General features: G+C 39.4%; 1 protein-coding gene across 1 annotated transcript in view; it reads left to right on the top strand.

Annotated features, from left to right (window-relative positions):
- CDH2 (cadherin 2) overlaps nt 1–18,776 on the top strand; it is a 326,031-nt gene that overhangs the window by 296,432 nt on the left and 10,823 nt on the right. Inside the window, exons 9-13 of the mRNA XM_073679198.1 lie at nt 6,303–6,488; nt 6,676–6,929; nt 9,051–9,193; nt 10,800–11,033; nt 15,952–16,185. Coding sequence (XP_073535299.1) covers nt 6,303–6,488; nt 6,676–6,929; nt 9,051–9,193; nt 10,800–11,033; nt 15,952–16,185 — 1,051 coding nt within the window. The remainder of the gene's footprint in view (nt 1–6,302; nt 6,489–6,675; nt 6,930–9,050; nt 9,194–10,799; nt 11,034–15,951; nt 16,186–18,776) is intronic.

The following is an 18,776-nucleotide window of genomic DNA, read 5'->3' as shown; positions in this document are numbered from 1 at the left end:
CTTTGTTTTTAAGCTAATATTATAGTTAGGTACAAAATATACTAATATTCCAATATTAGATAAATCATTGTCCTTGCTGGCTGCACTTATTTTCATTCAAGCCTTATTATACTTTTGTTTCAGATTGGAACGTTTGTAATGATTTATTCATTACATGACAAACATTACTTCTTTCCCCTTGGAACCTGTTTCTTACCCTGCACCACTGCTATACACAATAATCAGCTCCTTCTCTATTTACCTTGGCTTGCATGTGTTTAGAATTTTAAACCTGTAGATCTGTCTAGTTTTTGACACACATCGGCATCACTGCCTTCAGCTTTAAAGTTTCATCCATTTTTCAGAATTTCAGTTGAGAATATAAAAGGAAATCTATCCTTTATAACAAAGCACAACAGCGAGACGGTGAATCACTCTTTCTCCCGTCATTGGGATTATGATGATTATTATCAATATTATTAGAATAATTGTTATCTCCGGTAATTATGGGGCATCAGTAATTTCCTTACTTCTAATGTAGAGATCATTTTGGCCACAGACAGTGTGTGTTTGCATTCATCTACATAAGAAGTTAGTTGTGTAACATTGCATTACCTTTCTTGCATTTTTCATGTGCTATCAAAGCCTATGTTATTGCCTAGACTGGAATTTACAATTCTGCTACCTTCAGAGCTACAGTCTCCCAGAATTCCTTGCCATGTTATTTTCTGGTGATTCTCCTTTTGACAAGTACAACAACCGGCCTTGTACAAAAGGAAAAACTAACTCTGCCACCACATTATAGGAGGAAGCTAAAGCTCTGGTCGGATTGTGTCTAAACAAGATTGTTGATTGCGTCCTATAACAGTCAATAGAACTATTAATTAATATGTAACTTGAAGCACCATGTATTTATTTTATTTTATTTCAGCGCTGGGTTGGTGCTACTAATCTAAGCTCCCTGCCCCTAATAGTATTCTTACCAGCTGCCAACCTCTTCTGTTATCGGCGCTGTTCTAGTAGGTCTTCTGCTTGTTGGGACCTGCCTGATAGCTTCAGTGTTTGCTGGGTGAGCCTAAAGTCACTTCTCAATGTAAGTCTATGAGAGCCTGAACCTGGCCAGAACGAGGCCCTCATAGACTTACATTGAGAGCTTGTGACCGTTACCCTCTGACTTCCGGTGAGTCAGAAGTTGTGGTTACAAGATGGCGGTGTGGAACTGGAGCAGCGCCATAAACAGCAGAAGACAGCGGCTGGTAAGTATAATACTAGGATCAAGGAATTTAACTTAATGCCACCCCTCAAGCGCTAAAATAGAAAAAAACCACTGGAGTGGTGCTTTAAATGGAACCAGCTATAAAATTCATGCTTGCCGAACAACGGACCGCATAAATTAGAGCCTGGCTGCTCCATTGAAGTGTGCTATGTTTTTCTCCTAAAACAAGATAATCTTGTAGTTATGATATCTTTTAATGGCTAACAAAAATTAAATAAATGATGTTACAAGTCAAGCTTTCGAGACAACTTAGGTCTCTTCCTTAGGCATGATATAACAAAATATATGAAGAAACACATTCTGTTATACCATGCCTGAGGAAGAGATCTAAGTTGTCTTGAAAGCTTGACTTGTAACATCATTTACTTTATGTTTTGTAAGCCATTAAAAGGTATCATAACTACAAGATTATCTTGTTTTTCCCACTGAGAGCAATCTTTTTTCAACTGGCTAATACGGTACCAAACCCTTTTTTTTCTTTTTACTCTGAAAAGTCATGTCTTGCCAATGTGTGTACATAAGGAGAGATCTGTCAGTCAACTGGAGCAAAGCAGGTAGAAGCCAGATGACTAATCAGATCACTCCCTACAGTCCCTGGTCAGATTTTCAAACTATATTTTCTCTGAAACACCTCGGCATTTCAGAGTAAAACATACCTGGCTGCAGGCAGGATCGAGCAGCATGAATCTAGAGACAATTTCACATTAAAGGGCCTTCACCTAAAATTGACGAATCCTGACAGTGCGCAATATTTTGTACAAAACCTACAAGAAACAAAATGAACATAAACCCTGTTGTAAATAAATAAATAAAAATCAAAAGTGCATTTAAATAACAGGGTTCTTAGTAACACTGTTTTTGATCAAAAATAGCATAAAAGTCATCCCACCACGACAAAGTGACCCTATTCGGGACGGTCCTACACTGTCTAATATTAAAACCCTTACCATGTGTCAGAGTTGACCTCAGTGTGTGAATAAGGGCAGTCAAAGGACCGGGTCCCTAACTCTGGACACCTCAGCCTTGGGAAGCTATTTAAATGTAATTTCTAGCTCAGGGAAGGGAGGCCACACCCTGGCTTGCATAAAATGCAAAAATACAAAGAGAAAACACAAAAATTGAGCTTGGTTTAAGTTGGTATCCATGCGGCACATAAACGCATGTTCACAATGGTCATAAATCAGACAAAACCTACAAGAAACAAAATGAACGTAAACCCTTCCTGTAAATAAATAAATAAAAAGCAAAAGTGCATTTAAATAACATAGGGCTCTTAGTAACACTGTTTTTGATCAAGAATAGCATAAAAGCCATCCCACTACGGCAAGGTGACCCTATTCGGGACGGTCCTAAAGTGTGCAGTATTTTGCTCTGTTGCTTGAGTGGTCGTCACCTGACCACAATTATTCGATTTGCATAGTTGTGGTCATAAATATTAAGAGAAGCAGGGAAAATCGGGAGCTGGCCGATCAAGCATGCAACAGAGTGGAATCCTCACAGTGTACATATTTATAGGAGGAATCACAGGAACAGCGCTGTGCAGAGTTATAAGAAAGATCCTCTATAATTGATATTTCCTGAAGAATGCAAATATTTGCTAAAATAGATATGTCAGGGGTGGTGATAGCTTCTCTTTAAATGTTGTTGTACCATGAACAGTAGACAATGATTGCCAGTTGCTGCCCTGAGAAGCTTGAGACATGGTGTGGGGAGAAAACAGTAACAGATCCCGACAGTTGTCTCCTCCAGCCCCATCAATAACTGTTCAACAATAGTGTCTGAGCCTCGGCACATAAGCTGCTCATCACACACAGCCCTTTGTATCATCCCCCTAATAAGTCACAGACACGAAGAACTTCGATTTTCATCAGCGGTCGTTTGTATGAAGAAAGTCAGCCGTCAGAATGAAATAACACTTAAATGTTAAAGATTCTATTATTACGAGGTTCAGTGTTTTACTAATCCATGTATTTATGTAATGCTATTCAGTCCAGATAGTCTGTGAGAGCTCAATCCATGTAGAACACATTTTAGTCTTATGTACTGTGATTTGGCTTCTCATCAAGTATTGGTGGTTTACTGTTAGCTTAATGAGGGTCACCCATCAATTTTCAGACGCTCACCCACATTGTCCTATGTGAATAAAAAAAGCTGAATTTATAATTTCACTCAAGTAACAATGATATCCCAAAAGTGTCACTATGGATACAGTATACCTACAGTATTTTCTTGAAGGGATTATCTAGTCTTATTTTAGGTGTTCTCATAATATAGTGGACAAAGTTTTCTCCTTCTATATACTTTGATCCTTATGCATATACCGTATATATATGTCCATATGCAGTATTATATACATAATATCTATATATTATATGTATATAATAAGTGATCTTATTCATTTTATTAGCAAGAATGGTAGTTTGGATGACTGATCCTCAATTTTTATAGTGTTTTTTTCCAGGTTTTAAATATGCAAATTGCCTCCTCAGAAAGGAAGAGAGAGGACTAGGACTCTAATGCCACCTATTGTATGTAGCAATCCTAAAAGTCAATATTGACCCTTTAACGAGCCTTGAGATTCTGGTTTGTCAAGGCTCATTACAGGGTCAATATTGACTTTTAGGATTTCAACTTACTATATTACTATAGGTGGCACTAGAGTTCTAGTCCTCTTCCTCTTTGAAGAGGCAATTTGCATATTTAATTTCAAGAGGAACATTGCAAGGTTTAAAAGCCTCCTCACATTGGCATGCCAGGCTTGCTATGTCACTCTCCACAAGGACAAATATTACCCCTTGTATCCATGTTTTAAATAACACTGCTTTCACTGTTGTTGTCAATGAGTTAAAAAAACCTTTTTAAAAGAAAAAAAAATGGGTTGAAAATCATTCTAACCTAGTTCTAATCCCTTAAGGAAGAATTTGTCACAATGTATCAGTCTGGACTTGGTCCATTGAGACAGCATACATCCCAGATTCATCCTGACCTCCAGGATGTTACCTTCTACCTACCTGCAGCTGTGACAGGCTGGAGCTACGTCTGCATTGATTTTCAGCCTCTGAATGTAAACTAAAATGTTTCTTTTTACTAACAGAAAACAGAAATTTTAAAACTGCTAAGTAAATTAGGCGCAAAACTTTATTAGAAAGCTATATATGATTATACATCAGGCCAACTTTTCATTATTTGGTGATGAAGTGTTAAATAACACCGCACCATTTCTTTAATTCACCGCCTCCAATCAGTTCATGTAAGAGCCAGTAACCTACAGGATAGCTTACCACATCCCATCACCTCACTGGCTTTTCACGTCTTAATGGAAGTGTCACTTTCTATTAAGAGTTGAAAAGCCAATGAATCTTCTGCTTCCGAACAGCATTCAATTCCCCCTGCAAACAAAAATATAGCAAAGGGAATTGACCGGTGTCAGTGTTTGCAGGGGCTCAATTAACTCTTTACATGCTGCGGTCAATAGCAAATGCTACATGTAAGCGACGTGACAGAGGGAAATCAATCGCTCTGTCATTCCATCTGCTCCCCGCAGCACGATCATGGGGTGCCAATGGTTCACATGGCAGCTAAAGGCCTAACAATGGCCTCAGAATCTGCCATAGACCTTGCACGAGGCATGGCCTATTAGGCTGCCTGTCAGGCTTGATAATGCTCTACACTACATAGGTAGTGGACTGTATTATCTATGGTATCACGCGTTCAAGTCATCGTGTAGGACTAATAAATATTATACAAAAAAGAAAAGTTTTTAAGTGTTTTAGGAAAAAAACTACAATTATAATTGTAGTTTTTTTTTCTAAAACACTTAAAAACTTTTATTTTTTGTACACTTTTTTGTCCTTTTTTTATTAGGAATAATTATTCCTAATAAAAAAAAGGTTTAATCTTCCAATATCTGCTATGACTATATCTCCACTGTATAACAACTAGTACAATAAAAATATATTATTTCTTCCAAAGGGTGAACACAGCAAAAAAAAAATGCAACAAAAAACTACAACAAAATTTTAGTTTTCTTCATCTTGTTTTACATAAAATGAAATGCAAAATGAGCAAAAAAGTCATTTGTCACCTAAAATGTCACCAATGAAAATGTTAGATGCTGTTCAGAAGTGAAGTCTCCCTTTCCTGTTAGTGCATATGGATGTGAGACTGGAGTGTTTTCAGCTAGGTGCCCTTTTATTAGAGCTGCTGCATAGAACGCCTCTTGTTCTGGCAGACTCAACGTTACTCTTATTATCACCAATTAATTTCCATAGCCATTATGTAATGTTACATTTGTCCAGCAGAGGATGCCACAGGGAACAGGAGTCAATGTATGTAGTTCTTCTTCCCCACGTGCAGTTACATTCCAAAAGGGGGTCATTTAAGTTTGATCTGGTGGAATAAAATACTGTTGAAAGAAGTATTATTCTATTCCTTGAAATACCAATCATTTTTCAATTTTTTTCTTCATTTTTGTGTTACTGGAAATAATGTAAATAATGTTGGACTTTAGTCTCTTATAGATTGAAAATCTGAACTGCGTAGGCTGATAGTGCCTCGCTTGTAATTGCATTAGTTTACAAAGGACGGCGCGGTAATGGCCTTCATTTTGTTTTCAGTGCTTCGCAATGCTCTGCCATCCCTTTGATCTTTCACAGCCTCAGATATTTGTGTTCTCTGAAAAGCATTAAATGCTAAGGAATGACGGCTCATTTCATGACTTATTTAAACATTTGTGATGCTCAGCCTGTCTGTTATCTTCATATTATTACTCATAATAATCTTTTCACAACTGAACTTTACCTGCAAGTCAATGCCATGCAGAACGAGATAAGTAAGCATTAGTTCTGAGACAATGCACTGTTCGGAGGAGATAAGGGTCCATGACAATACCATGCAATGACAGTCAATTAATACTCACTCCTAAAGCCATAATCACTAGGAATTTTCTGTTTGTTTTCTGATTATGTTAAATATGTAAATATTTTTGTTGCTCTTCAGAGTCTTTCAATCTTATATGACATTTCTTTCTTTTTTTTTTCTGGTGTAGTTCTATGGAGAAGTGCCTGAAAACCGAATTGATGTCGTCGTAGCCAATCTTACAGTAACCGACAAGGATCAGCCACACACCAGTGCCTGGAACACGGTGTACAGAATCGTCAGCGGTGACGCCACCGGCCGGTTCACCATCAGAACAGATCCAAACAGTAACGATGGCTTGGTCACTGTGGTCAAGGTAAGTAGTCAGAACTAATAATGTAATGAAGGCGGCCATCTGTCCTAGTACGTCACTGCGGATGAGTAAATCTGAAGATGCGTGGGTTACTAATGATATCACGTTGGTTATGGCTATATGGATGACTGTATTTTAATCATGTTGTGTTTAATAATGTTTTCTAACAACCTGCTTTTTTTACTTCTAGCCAATTGATTTTGAGACCAATAGGATGTTTGTTCTGACAGTAGCTGCAGAAAACCAAGTGCCTTTAATTAAAGGCATCCATCATCCTCCACAGTCAACAGCCACAGTCTCCATTACTATCATTGATGTCAACGAAAGTCCTTATTTCAGTCCAAATCCTAAGCTGATACGTCAGGAAGAAGGTCTGATGCCTGGAAATGTACTAGTGACATTCAATGCACAGGATCCAGATCGATATATGCAGCAAACAGTTAGGTAATCTGCAATGATAGAGCTTTACTCTGTTCTTACCCTCTGTCAGCTGCGTGATCTTTCTTTCTTTCTTTCTTTCTTTCTTTCTTTCTTTCTTTCTTCTTCCTTTCTTCTATTCATTCTCTTTCTTCCTTTATTTCTTCCTTGTACTCTTTGCTTCTTTTTTTTCTTCCTTCCTTCTTTCCAACCTCTTTCCTCTTTTCTTTCTTTTTTTCTGTCTCTTATACTTTTTTCCTTTCTTTTTTCTTCCTACTGTCCTTTCTTTCTTTTTCTTTCTTTCCTTCCTTATTACTTTTGTTCTTCCAATCTTCCTTTCATTCTTTCATTTTTTCTTTCTTCCTCGTATTCTTTTCCTCCTTCATTTTTGTCAGCCTTTCCTTCCTCCCTCCCTTTTTCCTTTCCTCCCTCTCTTCCTCCCTCCCTCCATCTTTTTTGCTTTCTTTCTTATTGTTATACAGTACAGACCAAAAGTTTGGACACACATTCTCATTTAAAGATTTTTCTGTATTTTCATGACTATGGAAATTGTACATTCACACTGAAGGCATCAAAACTATGAATTAACACATGTGGAATTATATAGTTAACAAAAAAGTGTGAAACAACTGAAAATATGTCTTATATTCTAGGTTCTTCAAAGTAGCCACCGTTTACTTTGATGACTGCTTTGCACACTCTTGGCATTCTCTTGATGAGCTTCAAGAGGTAGTCACCGGAAATGGTCTTCCAACAATCTTGAAGGAGTTCCCAGAGATGCTTAGCACTTGTTGGCCCTTTTGCCTTCACTCTGCGGTCCAGCTCACCCCAAACCATCTCGATTGAGTTCAGGTCGGGTGACTGTGGAGGCCAGGTCATCTGGCATAGCACCCCATCACTCTCCTTCTTGGTCAAGTAGCCCTTACACAGCCTGGAGGTGTGTTTGGGGTCATTGTCCTGTTGAAAAATAAATGATGGTGCAACTAAATGCAAACCGGATGGAATAGCATGCCGCTGCAAGATGCTGTGGTAGCCATGCTGGTTCAGTATGCCTTCAATTTTGAATAAATCCCCAACAGTGTCACCAGAAAAGCACCCCCACACCATCACACCTCCTCCTCCATGCTTCACGGTGGGAACCAGGCATGTAGAGTCCATCCGTTCACCTTTTCTGCATCGCATAAAGACACAGTGGTTGAAACCAAAGATCTCAAATTTGGACTCATCAGACCAAAGCACAGATTTCCACTGGTCTAATGTCCATTCCTTGTGTTCTTTAGCCCAAACAAGTCTCTTCTGCTTGTTGCCTGTACTTAGCAGTGGTTTCCTAGCAGCTATTTTACCATGAAAGCCTGCTGCACAAAGTCTCCTCTTAACAGTTGTTGAAGAGATGTGTCTGCTGCTAGAACTCTGTGTGGCATTGACCTGGTCTCTAATCTGAGCTGCTGTTAACTTGCCGTTTCTGAGGCTGGTGACTCGGATAAACTTATCCTCAGAAGCAGAGGTGACTCTTGGTCTTCCTTTCCTGGGGCGGTCCTCATGTGAGCCAGTTTCTTTGTAGCGCTTGATGGTTTTTGCAACTGCACTTGGGGACACTTTCAAAGTTTGCCCACTTTTTTGGACTGACTGACCTTCATTTCTTAAAGTAATGATGGCCACTAGTTTTTCTTTACTTAGCTGCTTTTTTCTTGCCATAATACAAATTCTAACAGTCTATTCAGTACGACTATCAGCTGTGTTTCCACCTGACTTCTGCACAACACAACTGATGGTCCCAACCCCATTTATAAGGCAAGAAATCCCACTTATTAAACCTGACAGGGCACACCTGTGAAGTGAAAACCATTTCTGGTGACTACCTCTTGAAGCTCATCAAGAGAATGCCAAGAGCGTGCCAAGCAGTCATCAAAGCAAAAGGTGGCTACTTTAAAGAACCTAGAATATAAGACATATTTTCAGTTGTTTCACACTTTTTTGTTAAGTATATAATTCCACATGTGTTAATTCATAGTTTTGATGCCTTCAGTGTGAATGTACAATTTTCAAAGTCATGAAAATACAGAAAAAATTTTAAATGAGAAGGTGTGTCCAAACTTTTGGTCTGTACTGTATATATTTTTATTATACATTTTTTTTTGCTTTTTTTAGGTATTCAAAACTTTCCGATCCTGGAAACTGGCTTAAAATTGACGCCATGAATGGACAGATTACTACTATAGCAGTTCTGGACAGGGAATCGATGTATGTTAAGAACAATATGTACAATGCAACATTTCTGGCCACAGATAGCGGTATGTATTAATGTCTATTGCCTTATTTTACATAGATATATCTTTTAGAATGTAATGAAATGAATTTCTTTTATAGCAGAAAAGGTATAATACATGTTTGTTGAGTTTTTGGAACAAAATACATTACATTTAGGTCCCCAATTCATCAAAGCTATTGCGCCAGAATTCTGTCGTAAATCACTTTGAAAAGTTTCAAATTTTTGTGCAAAAATTTTTCGCAACTTTTGCCATTTTAACACTAATTTTGGTCAACTCTGTCAAAACTAGTAAAGCTGGGGCGGGGATGTGATGCGGCGTGGCAATCCCCGCTTATTAAATTCATGACGAGTCGCGGCATGCCTCCAGAGACTGGAGTAACAATTGTGGTGCACGGGGCACACACTGCTTTCCAGGTGCTCATGATTCATTAAGAGCCCCCAGCATGCCCCGTCGTCAAGATCGACTTGAACAATGCCAGTCTTGATGAATCGAGGTCTTAATCTTTCTCAAAAAGAGCTAATTATTGTTATGTTAATCTATATTAGTTGTCTGCCACCTTTTGGAGTTAAAAATAGGAAATATAAATATTTTTCAATCATATTTAATTGTTTCTATGGAAACAGGAAAAGGATTTGATACATTGTTATCCATCTAGAAGGATATTTGGTTTTTAAATGTTTTGCTAATTTATATTGCCCATTCTTCATAATACATTTATGACAAATCAGTCGTAAATGGATGTATTATACAGCTGCTCTGTTGAAGTGGATATGGATAGTTTATGAGAACGCTTGAGAATATATTGCCTCATCATAACCGTAATTAAAATAAAACCAACTAGAATCATATTGATTGAGAGAGATGGGCTGATGGATGCCAAAAACAAGAAAGGTTGATCATTGCTGGTACCCATTATCTCTGCTTTTTTCCACCCCCATTGTGTGCTCACATCCACGTAATCTCATTAAATAGCTTTTTACATTGACACCATCTTATTAGATATGCACAGATCAGGGGATAATCGCGACGAGGGCTCATAAAATTGTAATGTTTTCCAAATATTACATTTTGACTAATGCATAACATAGGCTTCTAATAAATGCTGAGGTTTAATGAAAAGATTGAAATATTTTATGAATGTTGATATTACAATAAAAATGTAAAGATAGTAAATGAAGGAAAGTCAACTGCTTTATAATGAAGCGTGAGCATTATTGGGTGCCTGTAAAATGAAGCAATCATATTCATGGTTTTACTCTCAGATTGTTGTCTTTTATGCAGTTTTTATATTGTAATTCATGGTGATGTAAAAAAAAAGACAGGAGTGACCGGTATAACATGGCATACGATTCCTCAAGCCATGTCCAATTGCTTAGATCATTCAAGTGTAATACCACTGGTGACACAGACGGGCGGATGTCAAACGTTGAATACTTTGTTCTCCCCCAATGACCCAAAGCCATTATAATGACACCATTATTTCCAGTACAGTCATACAGGCACGTACAGACTATTTGGGGCCAAAAGATGCCAACAGTGCCTCAGCCACATTCAGAATAACCCAGCTTTGTCACGCCTTAAAGATGCTTTATTCTTTTTTAATGATTGACATAATGGCTTTTTCTAGGTATTCCACCAATGAGTGGCACAGGCACATTACAGATCTTTTTGCTGGATATAAATGACAACGCTCCACAAGTCTTCCCCAGAGACGTGGAAATTTGTGAAAGACCAGATCCAAATGCAATTAACATTACAGCCGTAGATGCCGATATAAACCCTAATGCAGGACCGTTCATCTTTGAACTCCCCTTCAGCCCAATGGATATTAAGAAGAATTGGACTATAACGCGGATCAATGGTATGTGTTTGTGACAGAGGTTCCCCCTGAATAACAGAGTTTTAGCATGTGTTAACACAGTATCTGAGATTCCAACACAGGTTGCACCGGCTTTTTTTCAACAATTTATAAGCAAAGTAATCAGTAAAAATTAGCAATTCCATTTGCATTGTCCTGATTCGGCATACAATCCAGTTCTCCATATTTACTTCTACGCCTAACAAGAGGCACCAAGCAAAAGTGAAGAACGACTGCCGGAGCGGATCGGACTGAACTCTGGATCAGGGCAGTGGGAATCTAATTGCTCATCTCTACTGTTCTGACTTTATCAAAAGCAACTAAACTCACCTAAGTTTAACAATCCAAGATCTGATCCCATCCGAGATTCACCCAGTTAACCTTTTAATTTCAGATATAGTTGTAAGTTCCTATTTTTATCAAATAGAATACAGATGGGGGTATTTGTCTCTTTCCCAGTCCAACTCCAAACCCCTTACCAGATTTTTATTTAGTTGCTTCTGAAAAGTACGCATTTTAATTCCAAGGAACTCAACATAGGGTTATCCTGTAGAAAAATAGTAAAAGCTAAACATCTCCATTAAACAAACCAGCGGTCTGCAACTAAATAATCGGAATCTTGCAGAAGACCACTTAAAAGGAATCTGTCAATAGGTTTTTGCTATCCCATCTGAGAGCAGCATGTTGTAGGGGCAGAGACTCTAAGTCCAGTGATGGTACACTTACTGAGCTGCTTGCTGTCATTTTTCTAAAATCACAGTTTTATCTGTTGCAGTTCTACCAGTTCTCTGAATACTGAACTCTGTATAACCCCACCCTCACCACTGATTGGCTTCTTTCTGCCTATGCACAGTGTATACAGAAAGTTGCCAATCAGTGATGTGGGCAGGGTTATACAGAGCTCAGCAGAGAACAAAAATGATTTTTAGCCCCAAATACATGCATTTAAAGGGGTTGTCTGGTCAAAAGTGATAAGTCTGCCGTCACTTTGTGTGACTGCAGACTTATGAATCCCCCCAGCGCAGACACTGTGCATTGTGGGGATGAGACCCGGTAACAGAGGGCATGTATGTGTTGTACATACCCCCGGCCATTCAGTGCCTCCTCGCTCCATACACTTGTATGTAGCGAGGCCACGTCCCATCTAGTGACATGGGCGGCCAGTGGGCGCGTCCAACTAGAAGGTGCGGCCTAGCTCAATACAAGTGTATAGAGAGCGAGGCCACGCCCACCGGCCGGGGTATGTATAACACATACATACCCTCCATTACCGAGTCTCATACCGGCGAATCCCTGCAGCGCATAGTGCCTGCGCTGTGGGGATTCATAAGTCTGCAGTCACACAAAGTGACTGCAGACTTATCACTTTTGACCGGACAACCCCTTTAGGTTAAAAAAAACAACAATTAATCCTTGTGGTGGACAAAGCTTTTATACAGCTCCATGGGCAAATGCAAAGGGTTTTCCTACTCATCCTTACCTAAGCAAAGTTCTAGTACAGGGATGTCAAACTCAAACACACAGAGGCCCAAAATTAAAAACTTGGACAAAGTAGCGGGCCAACCAGTATACAGTATAATGGCCCTACATAGTCCTCCATACAGAATAATGGGCCTCCCATAGTCCTTCATAAAGTATAATGGGCCCCACATAGTCCTCCATACAGTATAATGGGCCCCACATAGTCCTCCATACAGAATAATGTGCCCCATATAGTCCTCCATACATAATAATTGCCCCACATAGTCCTCCATACAGAATACAGGGCCTCACATAGTCCTCCATACAGAATAATGGCCCAACATAGGGGTGGTGGTTCTGGTGTCGGAGGCCAAATAAAACCACCCTGCGGGCCAGATTTGGCCCAAGGGCCAGAGTTTGACATGTGTGTTCTAGTGGGAGAACTTCACATTGCCGTATAGCAGCATGTTTCTGTTCTCCCATTAGAAAACACATGAACGTTTAGCCGAGCAGATCATATTCATGAGTATGGGGGAGTAGTAATATTACCAGCAAAATGCATGAAAAGAGGTTGAATATGTTTCTCAAACAAATCTGTTTGTTGTATTTGTGCTTCCGTTGATTATTTTTCTTCCTTTGTCTATTAGACGTATTTTGGCTTTGTCTATTAGACTACTTGAATTCCGTCACATTGAACCCACTGCTACGATTGTGTTTCTTCCCAGTACTATTAACGCTGTGAACAGTGATATTTCTGATTGTTTTGTTACTGTGTCTTTTTAAATACAACATTGTGTAGCTGTGAAAAATGATCCGCTATTCTTACTTGTAGAGAAAAAAGCCTTTAAGTGCAACCCAGTGCCTTTACTTTGTTTTGTTATCTGCAAAATATATTGCGGAGGTTTATAGAGGAATGTACTTTCCATTTTGCAAGGGGATATTATAGCTGGTAAATAGTTGTTCTTTTTCCAAAGAACTTTGTAAAATCTTTTATGTGCTAAAACTTCATTTAAGACCTTTGCAGAATAACTCGCTAAACTAAGAAAAAGGAAGCTGCGTTCCCATATAAAAACTCTTTACCAAAAACCCATTTTCTTTTAAGTTCTAAAATTGAAAACATTAAAGGCTCATTCTTGCAGTGTCGGCTTTGTGATACATACAAGGCAGAACTGCCTTGTACACTGTGTGGACTGATATAAGCTTCTGACCCAAAAACATGTCCACCTTGGTTCTAAAATGCTTCTCTCATGGTATCTGGAAGACCATTAATTCTGATACTACAGCGGTTGTTCCCAAATCAGAAATGGACAGAATAAAAATATACAGCACGGTGGAAATGCTACATACAGTTGTGCTCAAAAGTTTAAATACCCCAGCAGAATTTTTCCTTTCTTGGCCTTGTTTCAGAGAATATGAATGATAATAAAACAACTTTTTCTCCACTCATGGTTATTGGTTGGGTGAAGCCATTTATTGTCAAACTACTGTGTTTTCTCTTTTTAAATCTTAATGACAGCCAAAAACATCCAAATGACCCTGATCAAAAGTTCACATATCCTGGTGATTTTGGCCTGATAACATGCACAGAATTTGACACAATTGGGTTTGAATGGCTACTAAAGGTAACATCCTCACCTGTGACCTGTTTTCTTGTAATCAGTGTGTGTGCATAAAAGCTGAGTGAGTTTCTGGGATCCAGACAAACACTTGCATCTTTCATCCAGCCACTGACGTTTCTGGATTGTGAGTCATGGGGAATGCAAAAGAATTGTCAACGGATCTACGGGAAAAGGTAGTTGAACTGTATAACACAGGAAAGGGATACAAAAAATATCTAAGGAATTGATAATGTCAGTCAGCAGCGTTCAAACTGTGATTTACAAATGGAAAATCAGGGGCTCTGTAAAATCCAAACCACGGTCAGGTAGACCAACAAATATTTTGGCCACAACTGCCAGGAAAATTTCGGGATGCTAAGAAAAACCTACAAATAACATCAGCTGAAATTCAGGACTCTCTGAAAACTAGCTGTGTGGCTGTTTCAAGATGCACAATAAGGAGGCACTTGAAGAAAAATGGGCTCCAGGTCGAGTCGCCAGAAGAAAGCAATTACTGAGCAAATGCCTCAAAGTATCTCGCCTACAATACGTCAAACAGCACAGAGACAAGCCTCAAAACTTCTGGAACAAGGTAATTTGGAGTGATGAGACCAAAATTTTACTTTTTGGCCGCAACCAAAAACGTTACATTTGGAGAGAGGTCAGCAAGGCCTATGATGAAAGGAACACCATTCCTACCATAAAGCACAGAGGTGGATTGCTGATGTTTTGGGGATGTGTGAGCTACAAAGGCACAGGAAACTTGGTAAGAGTTGAAGGAAAGATGAATGCAGCACGTTATCAGCAAATACTGGAAGCAAATTTGCACTCATCTGCCCGGAATCTGCGCATGGGACATAGTTGGACATTCCAACATGACAATGATCCAAAACACAAGGCCAAGTCGTCCTGTCAGTGTCTACAGCAGAAGAAAGTGAAGGTTCTGAAGTGGCCATCTCAGTCTCCTGACCTCAATATCATTGAGCCACTCTGGGGAGATCTCAAGCGCGCAGTTCCTGCTAGACAGCCCAGGAATTTACAGGAACTGGAGGCTTTTTGCCAAGAAGAATGGGCAGCTTTACCATCTGAGAAAATAAAGAACCTCATTCACAACTACCACAAAAGACTTCAAGCTGTCATTGATGTTAGAGGGGGCAATATATGGTATTAAGAACTGGGGTATGTGAACTTTTGATCAGGGTCATTTGGATGTTTTTGGTTGTCATTAAGATTTAAAAAGAGAAAACACAGTAGTTTGACAATAAATGGCTTCACCAAACCAATAACCATGAGTGTTATCCTTCATATTCTCTGAAACAAGGCCAAGAAAGGAAAAATTCTGCCGGGGTATGTAAACTTTTGAGCACAACCGCATATCTGATTTTGGAGACTACGCAAGTTTTACTTGTCGTAGAGAATTTTTTTTCCTATGTAAGTAGTTTAATCCAGACGGTGTTATAATAGACCCCCTGTGCTGTCCTAATGCGGATGAATGGAACTAAATGTACAAATTGCTGCTATAATTACTATGCCACTCTGGTAAATGCCCCCCTTTCCTTTGACGTTTAATTAAAATGAATTAATAGTTTTCTGATGACTTGTTACGTGTAATCTTCTGAGAATTCTGTAATGACAATTTAGGATACAATAATGCATGGACAGAATCCATGTTGGAATATAGTTTTATCATTTCTGCTGAAATAGAAAAGCCCATTGTTTCTGTTGTGTGGAGCGAAAAGATGTTTAGATTCCTTCGATAATTTTACTTAAAGTTTAATGCTTGTGTAATTGAATCTACGCATCTAATTAATCATTGCAAGTTAATTTGCCGCAAGTATACAATGAATATAATTGTATTTTAGGTGACCATGCCCAGCTCAGTCTGAAGATTGCCTCCCTCGATGACGGAATCTATAACATCCCAATTCAGATCACAGATTCAGGAAACCCTTCGTTGTCAAACACTTCGTATCTCCGTGTTAAAGTCTGCTCCTGTGACATGAATGGCTACTGTAGTGGAGTGGCTCCCATCATTGGCACTGGTCTGGGGACAGGAGCCATCATTGCAATTCTTCTGTGCATCATTATTTTGCTAAGTAAGTACACCTATTGCAGTATGAATTTGTATATGTTAGTGCATACATTTAATTGTCACCCTCCAGAGATGATAAAACTGTTAGACTTGGTTCACACTGTTGTACGAAAACTTGGGTCAGTCGAGTCCACAAACTGCAGATGTGACTGGCGCCGTGTGCTTGCCCCATGGCGGACAAGAACAGGAGATGCCGGCTATTGGAATGCACAAGTTTAGTCCATCAAATGCATGCTGCAGTTTTCTTCACACAGACTATTGCTTTTTGTGAATAGAAAAAACACTGGTGTCTACTGACACAGGGTAGATCAGTGTGCTGTGCGGTGAGTATAGACAGTGCACTGGACGACTATACGGACGTCTGAACCAGCCCTTAATCTTTGAGATCACTTTGTGAAAGATCCTGGAAGGGCTCCAGGGAAATTCATCCGTTTTTAGGGTCTGCATAAATAAACTGATCACAGATTAGTAACGGAACATTAGTCACTAGATGCCGGCATTGATACAGCTTTGTTAAAGGAGTTTCCAAATTTCAAGAAAGTGGACTCCAAATGCTGTAAAATACCTAAAATAACAAGCCCAACAAATAATCACCCTCTAGGGACTGCTGCAGTCTCACACCGGATTCGTCAATCACCGCTGTAGCCAATCACCGAGCTCAGTGGCTCGTGCCGTCTACCTTAGCGTAGCCCCTGAGCTCAGTGACTAGCTGACTGCTGTGTTTTGTTCTTTTAAGTATTTTACAGAGTTTGGGGTCCACTTACCTGAAAGTGGATAACTCCTTTAAGTCTCCTATTCTTGAGGACAGCACGGGGTGGACACTGAGTGTGGGAATTTATAGTTTTCTTTTATTTCCATAATTTCAGTAAATTAAAGGTAAAAAACAGTTTAATGCTTTTTTAATGTTTCTTTGTGCAATTTCTTATTCTCTTGAAAAGTTTTATAAATAAAATAAAGGATTATCTGTCAGCACAGAGCGACTGTTCAAACTATGTCCCACCGCTCGGTGCGTCATGGCGGGGCCAATCATTTATACACACCTTCCCACCTGCTTGTTTTTTAATCTCCTCCCCCCTCTACTTGACTGACTGGTGGTATCATTGATGTTATGATCTGCAACAAGTACTAAGGAAAGAAAGGGGAAAGCTTTCCCTACAGTAAGACTAAGCTGAATCCCTACGATGTAGCGGGCTGCCTGTTCCTAGCGCACAGACCCGCCTTAGTCCTCGGCTAGTCTGAACGAAGACCTATAGAATAAAGGGAAAGGGTCCCTAAAAGAACTAAGGACTGGAACAAAAATGGGACACCTCCTAAACAGAGAAGTTGTTACAGAACACAAAAAGACAAACTGACAAAAGGTACTAGAGGTCCCAGAAGGACCAAGCGAACTGACAGACATAGGCACAGAAGCACCTGGCTATCAAAACAGTCAAACAACACTGAAGTCCAGCACAGCCAAAAGGGCGGAGCTGGAATATAAAGGCAGATGGTCACGTGACCGCAAAACACAAGATGGAATAAACAAACAGGAGGGTTCTAACAATTGTCAATGGTTGTGTCCCTACAGAATCAGATGCTGACATTGTTCCTATCCACTATTATTCCTTTTAAAAATGTATGAGTAAACGGACAATTGGGTGTTACCTGTTGGGGCTGTGTCCCTACATTTTCTTATACTGTCCAATCAATCCTGTCAGTATCTAACTCTGTAGGTACACACCCATCGACAAGGGGAATGGTACCATCCACTTGTCAATTTTTTATTTTATTTTATTTTTTTTTACAAAATTTCAGTTTAACTTTAAGAAAAGATGAATTGCTCTATCATTAAGAATCCAGGCACATGTCAGGATCGGTGACAGGCATTGTTTAAGTCTCTTTCTCAGACTGTTAGTCAGACAAAGAGATTAGAAGTTTCACAGATAAATAATTAATTATTCTACGAAGTTTTGGTTTCCCTACATCTACAAGTTACTTTCCTTATAATGCACAAATATTCTAAGAAAAAGGATGAGACTTGCCTCAATGATCAAATAGGAAAAGAACAGCAATGCTGCCTGCACACCGAGGAAGACACATGTAGCACAGCTAAAAAGAGCAATCCACAAACCACATCAATAATTCTGGCAGTACAGTGTTTTCCCCAATACTCCTAAGATTGCCGCAGTGGTGATGGGTGATGGATCTTATCGTCATCTGAATTCATGTCATGTGTAATGGGAGAAACCGGCTGCGACTCGGAATCTGTCTCCGCTTATTGTTTACATGTAATGTTGGGTTAAGGAGTAATACTAATGATGCAAATGTCAAGCACAAAATGTTTAATAAATGATCTTTGCAAATCATAAGGACAGATTAGACCGAGCATGTTCCAGCTAGTGGATCAGACGATATCTGGTTAAGTGCAGTACATCATCTCCAGTAGGAGCCTATGACAGCCCCTATGTGATGGGGGTACACGATAGCATGTCAGCAGCAAATATCGCTACTAATACAAGTCTTATGTGAACTGTCACTCAGCTTTTTCCGTGTTCTGTAGGATAGTCAGCCTAGTTATACTGCAGGGTAGCGGGAGGCCTATGTGACAACTCGGGA

This window comes from Phyllobates terribilis, unplaced genomic scaffold, assembly GCF_046119375.1.
Source record: "Phyllobates terribilis strain yellow unplaced genomic scaffold, ASM4611937v1 Scaffold_4__5_contigs__length_816908805, whole genome shotgun sequence".
Classification (NCBI taxonomy): Eukaryota; Metazoa; Chordata; class Amphibia; order Anura; family Dendrobatidae; genus Phyllobates; species Phyllobates terribilis.
The sequence above is the reverse complement of the archived record's forward strand: the minus strand, read 5'-3'. Positions and strand labels throughout refer to the sequence as shown.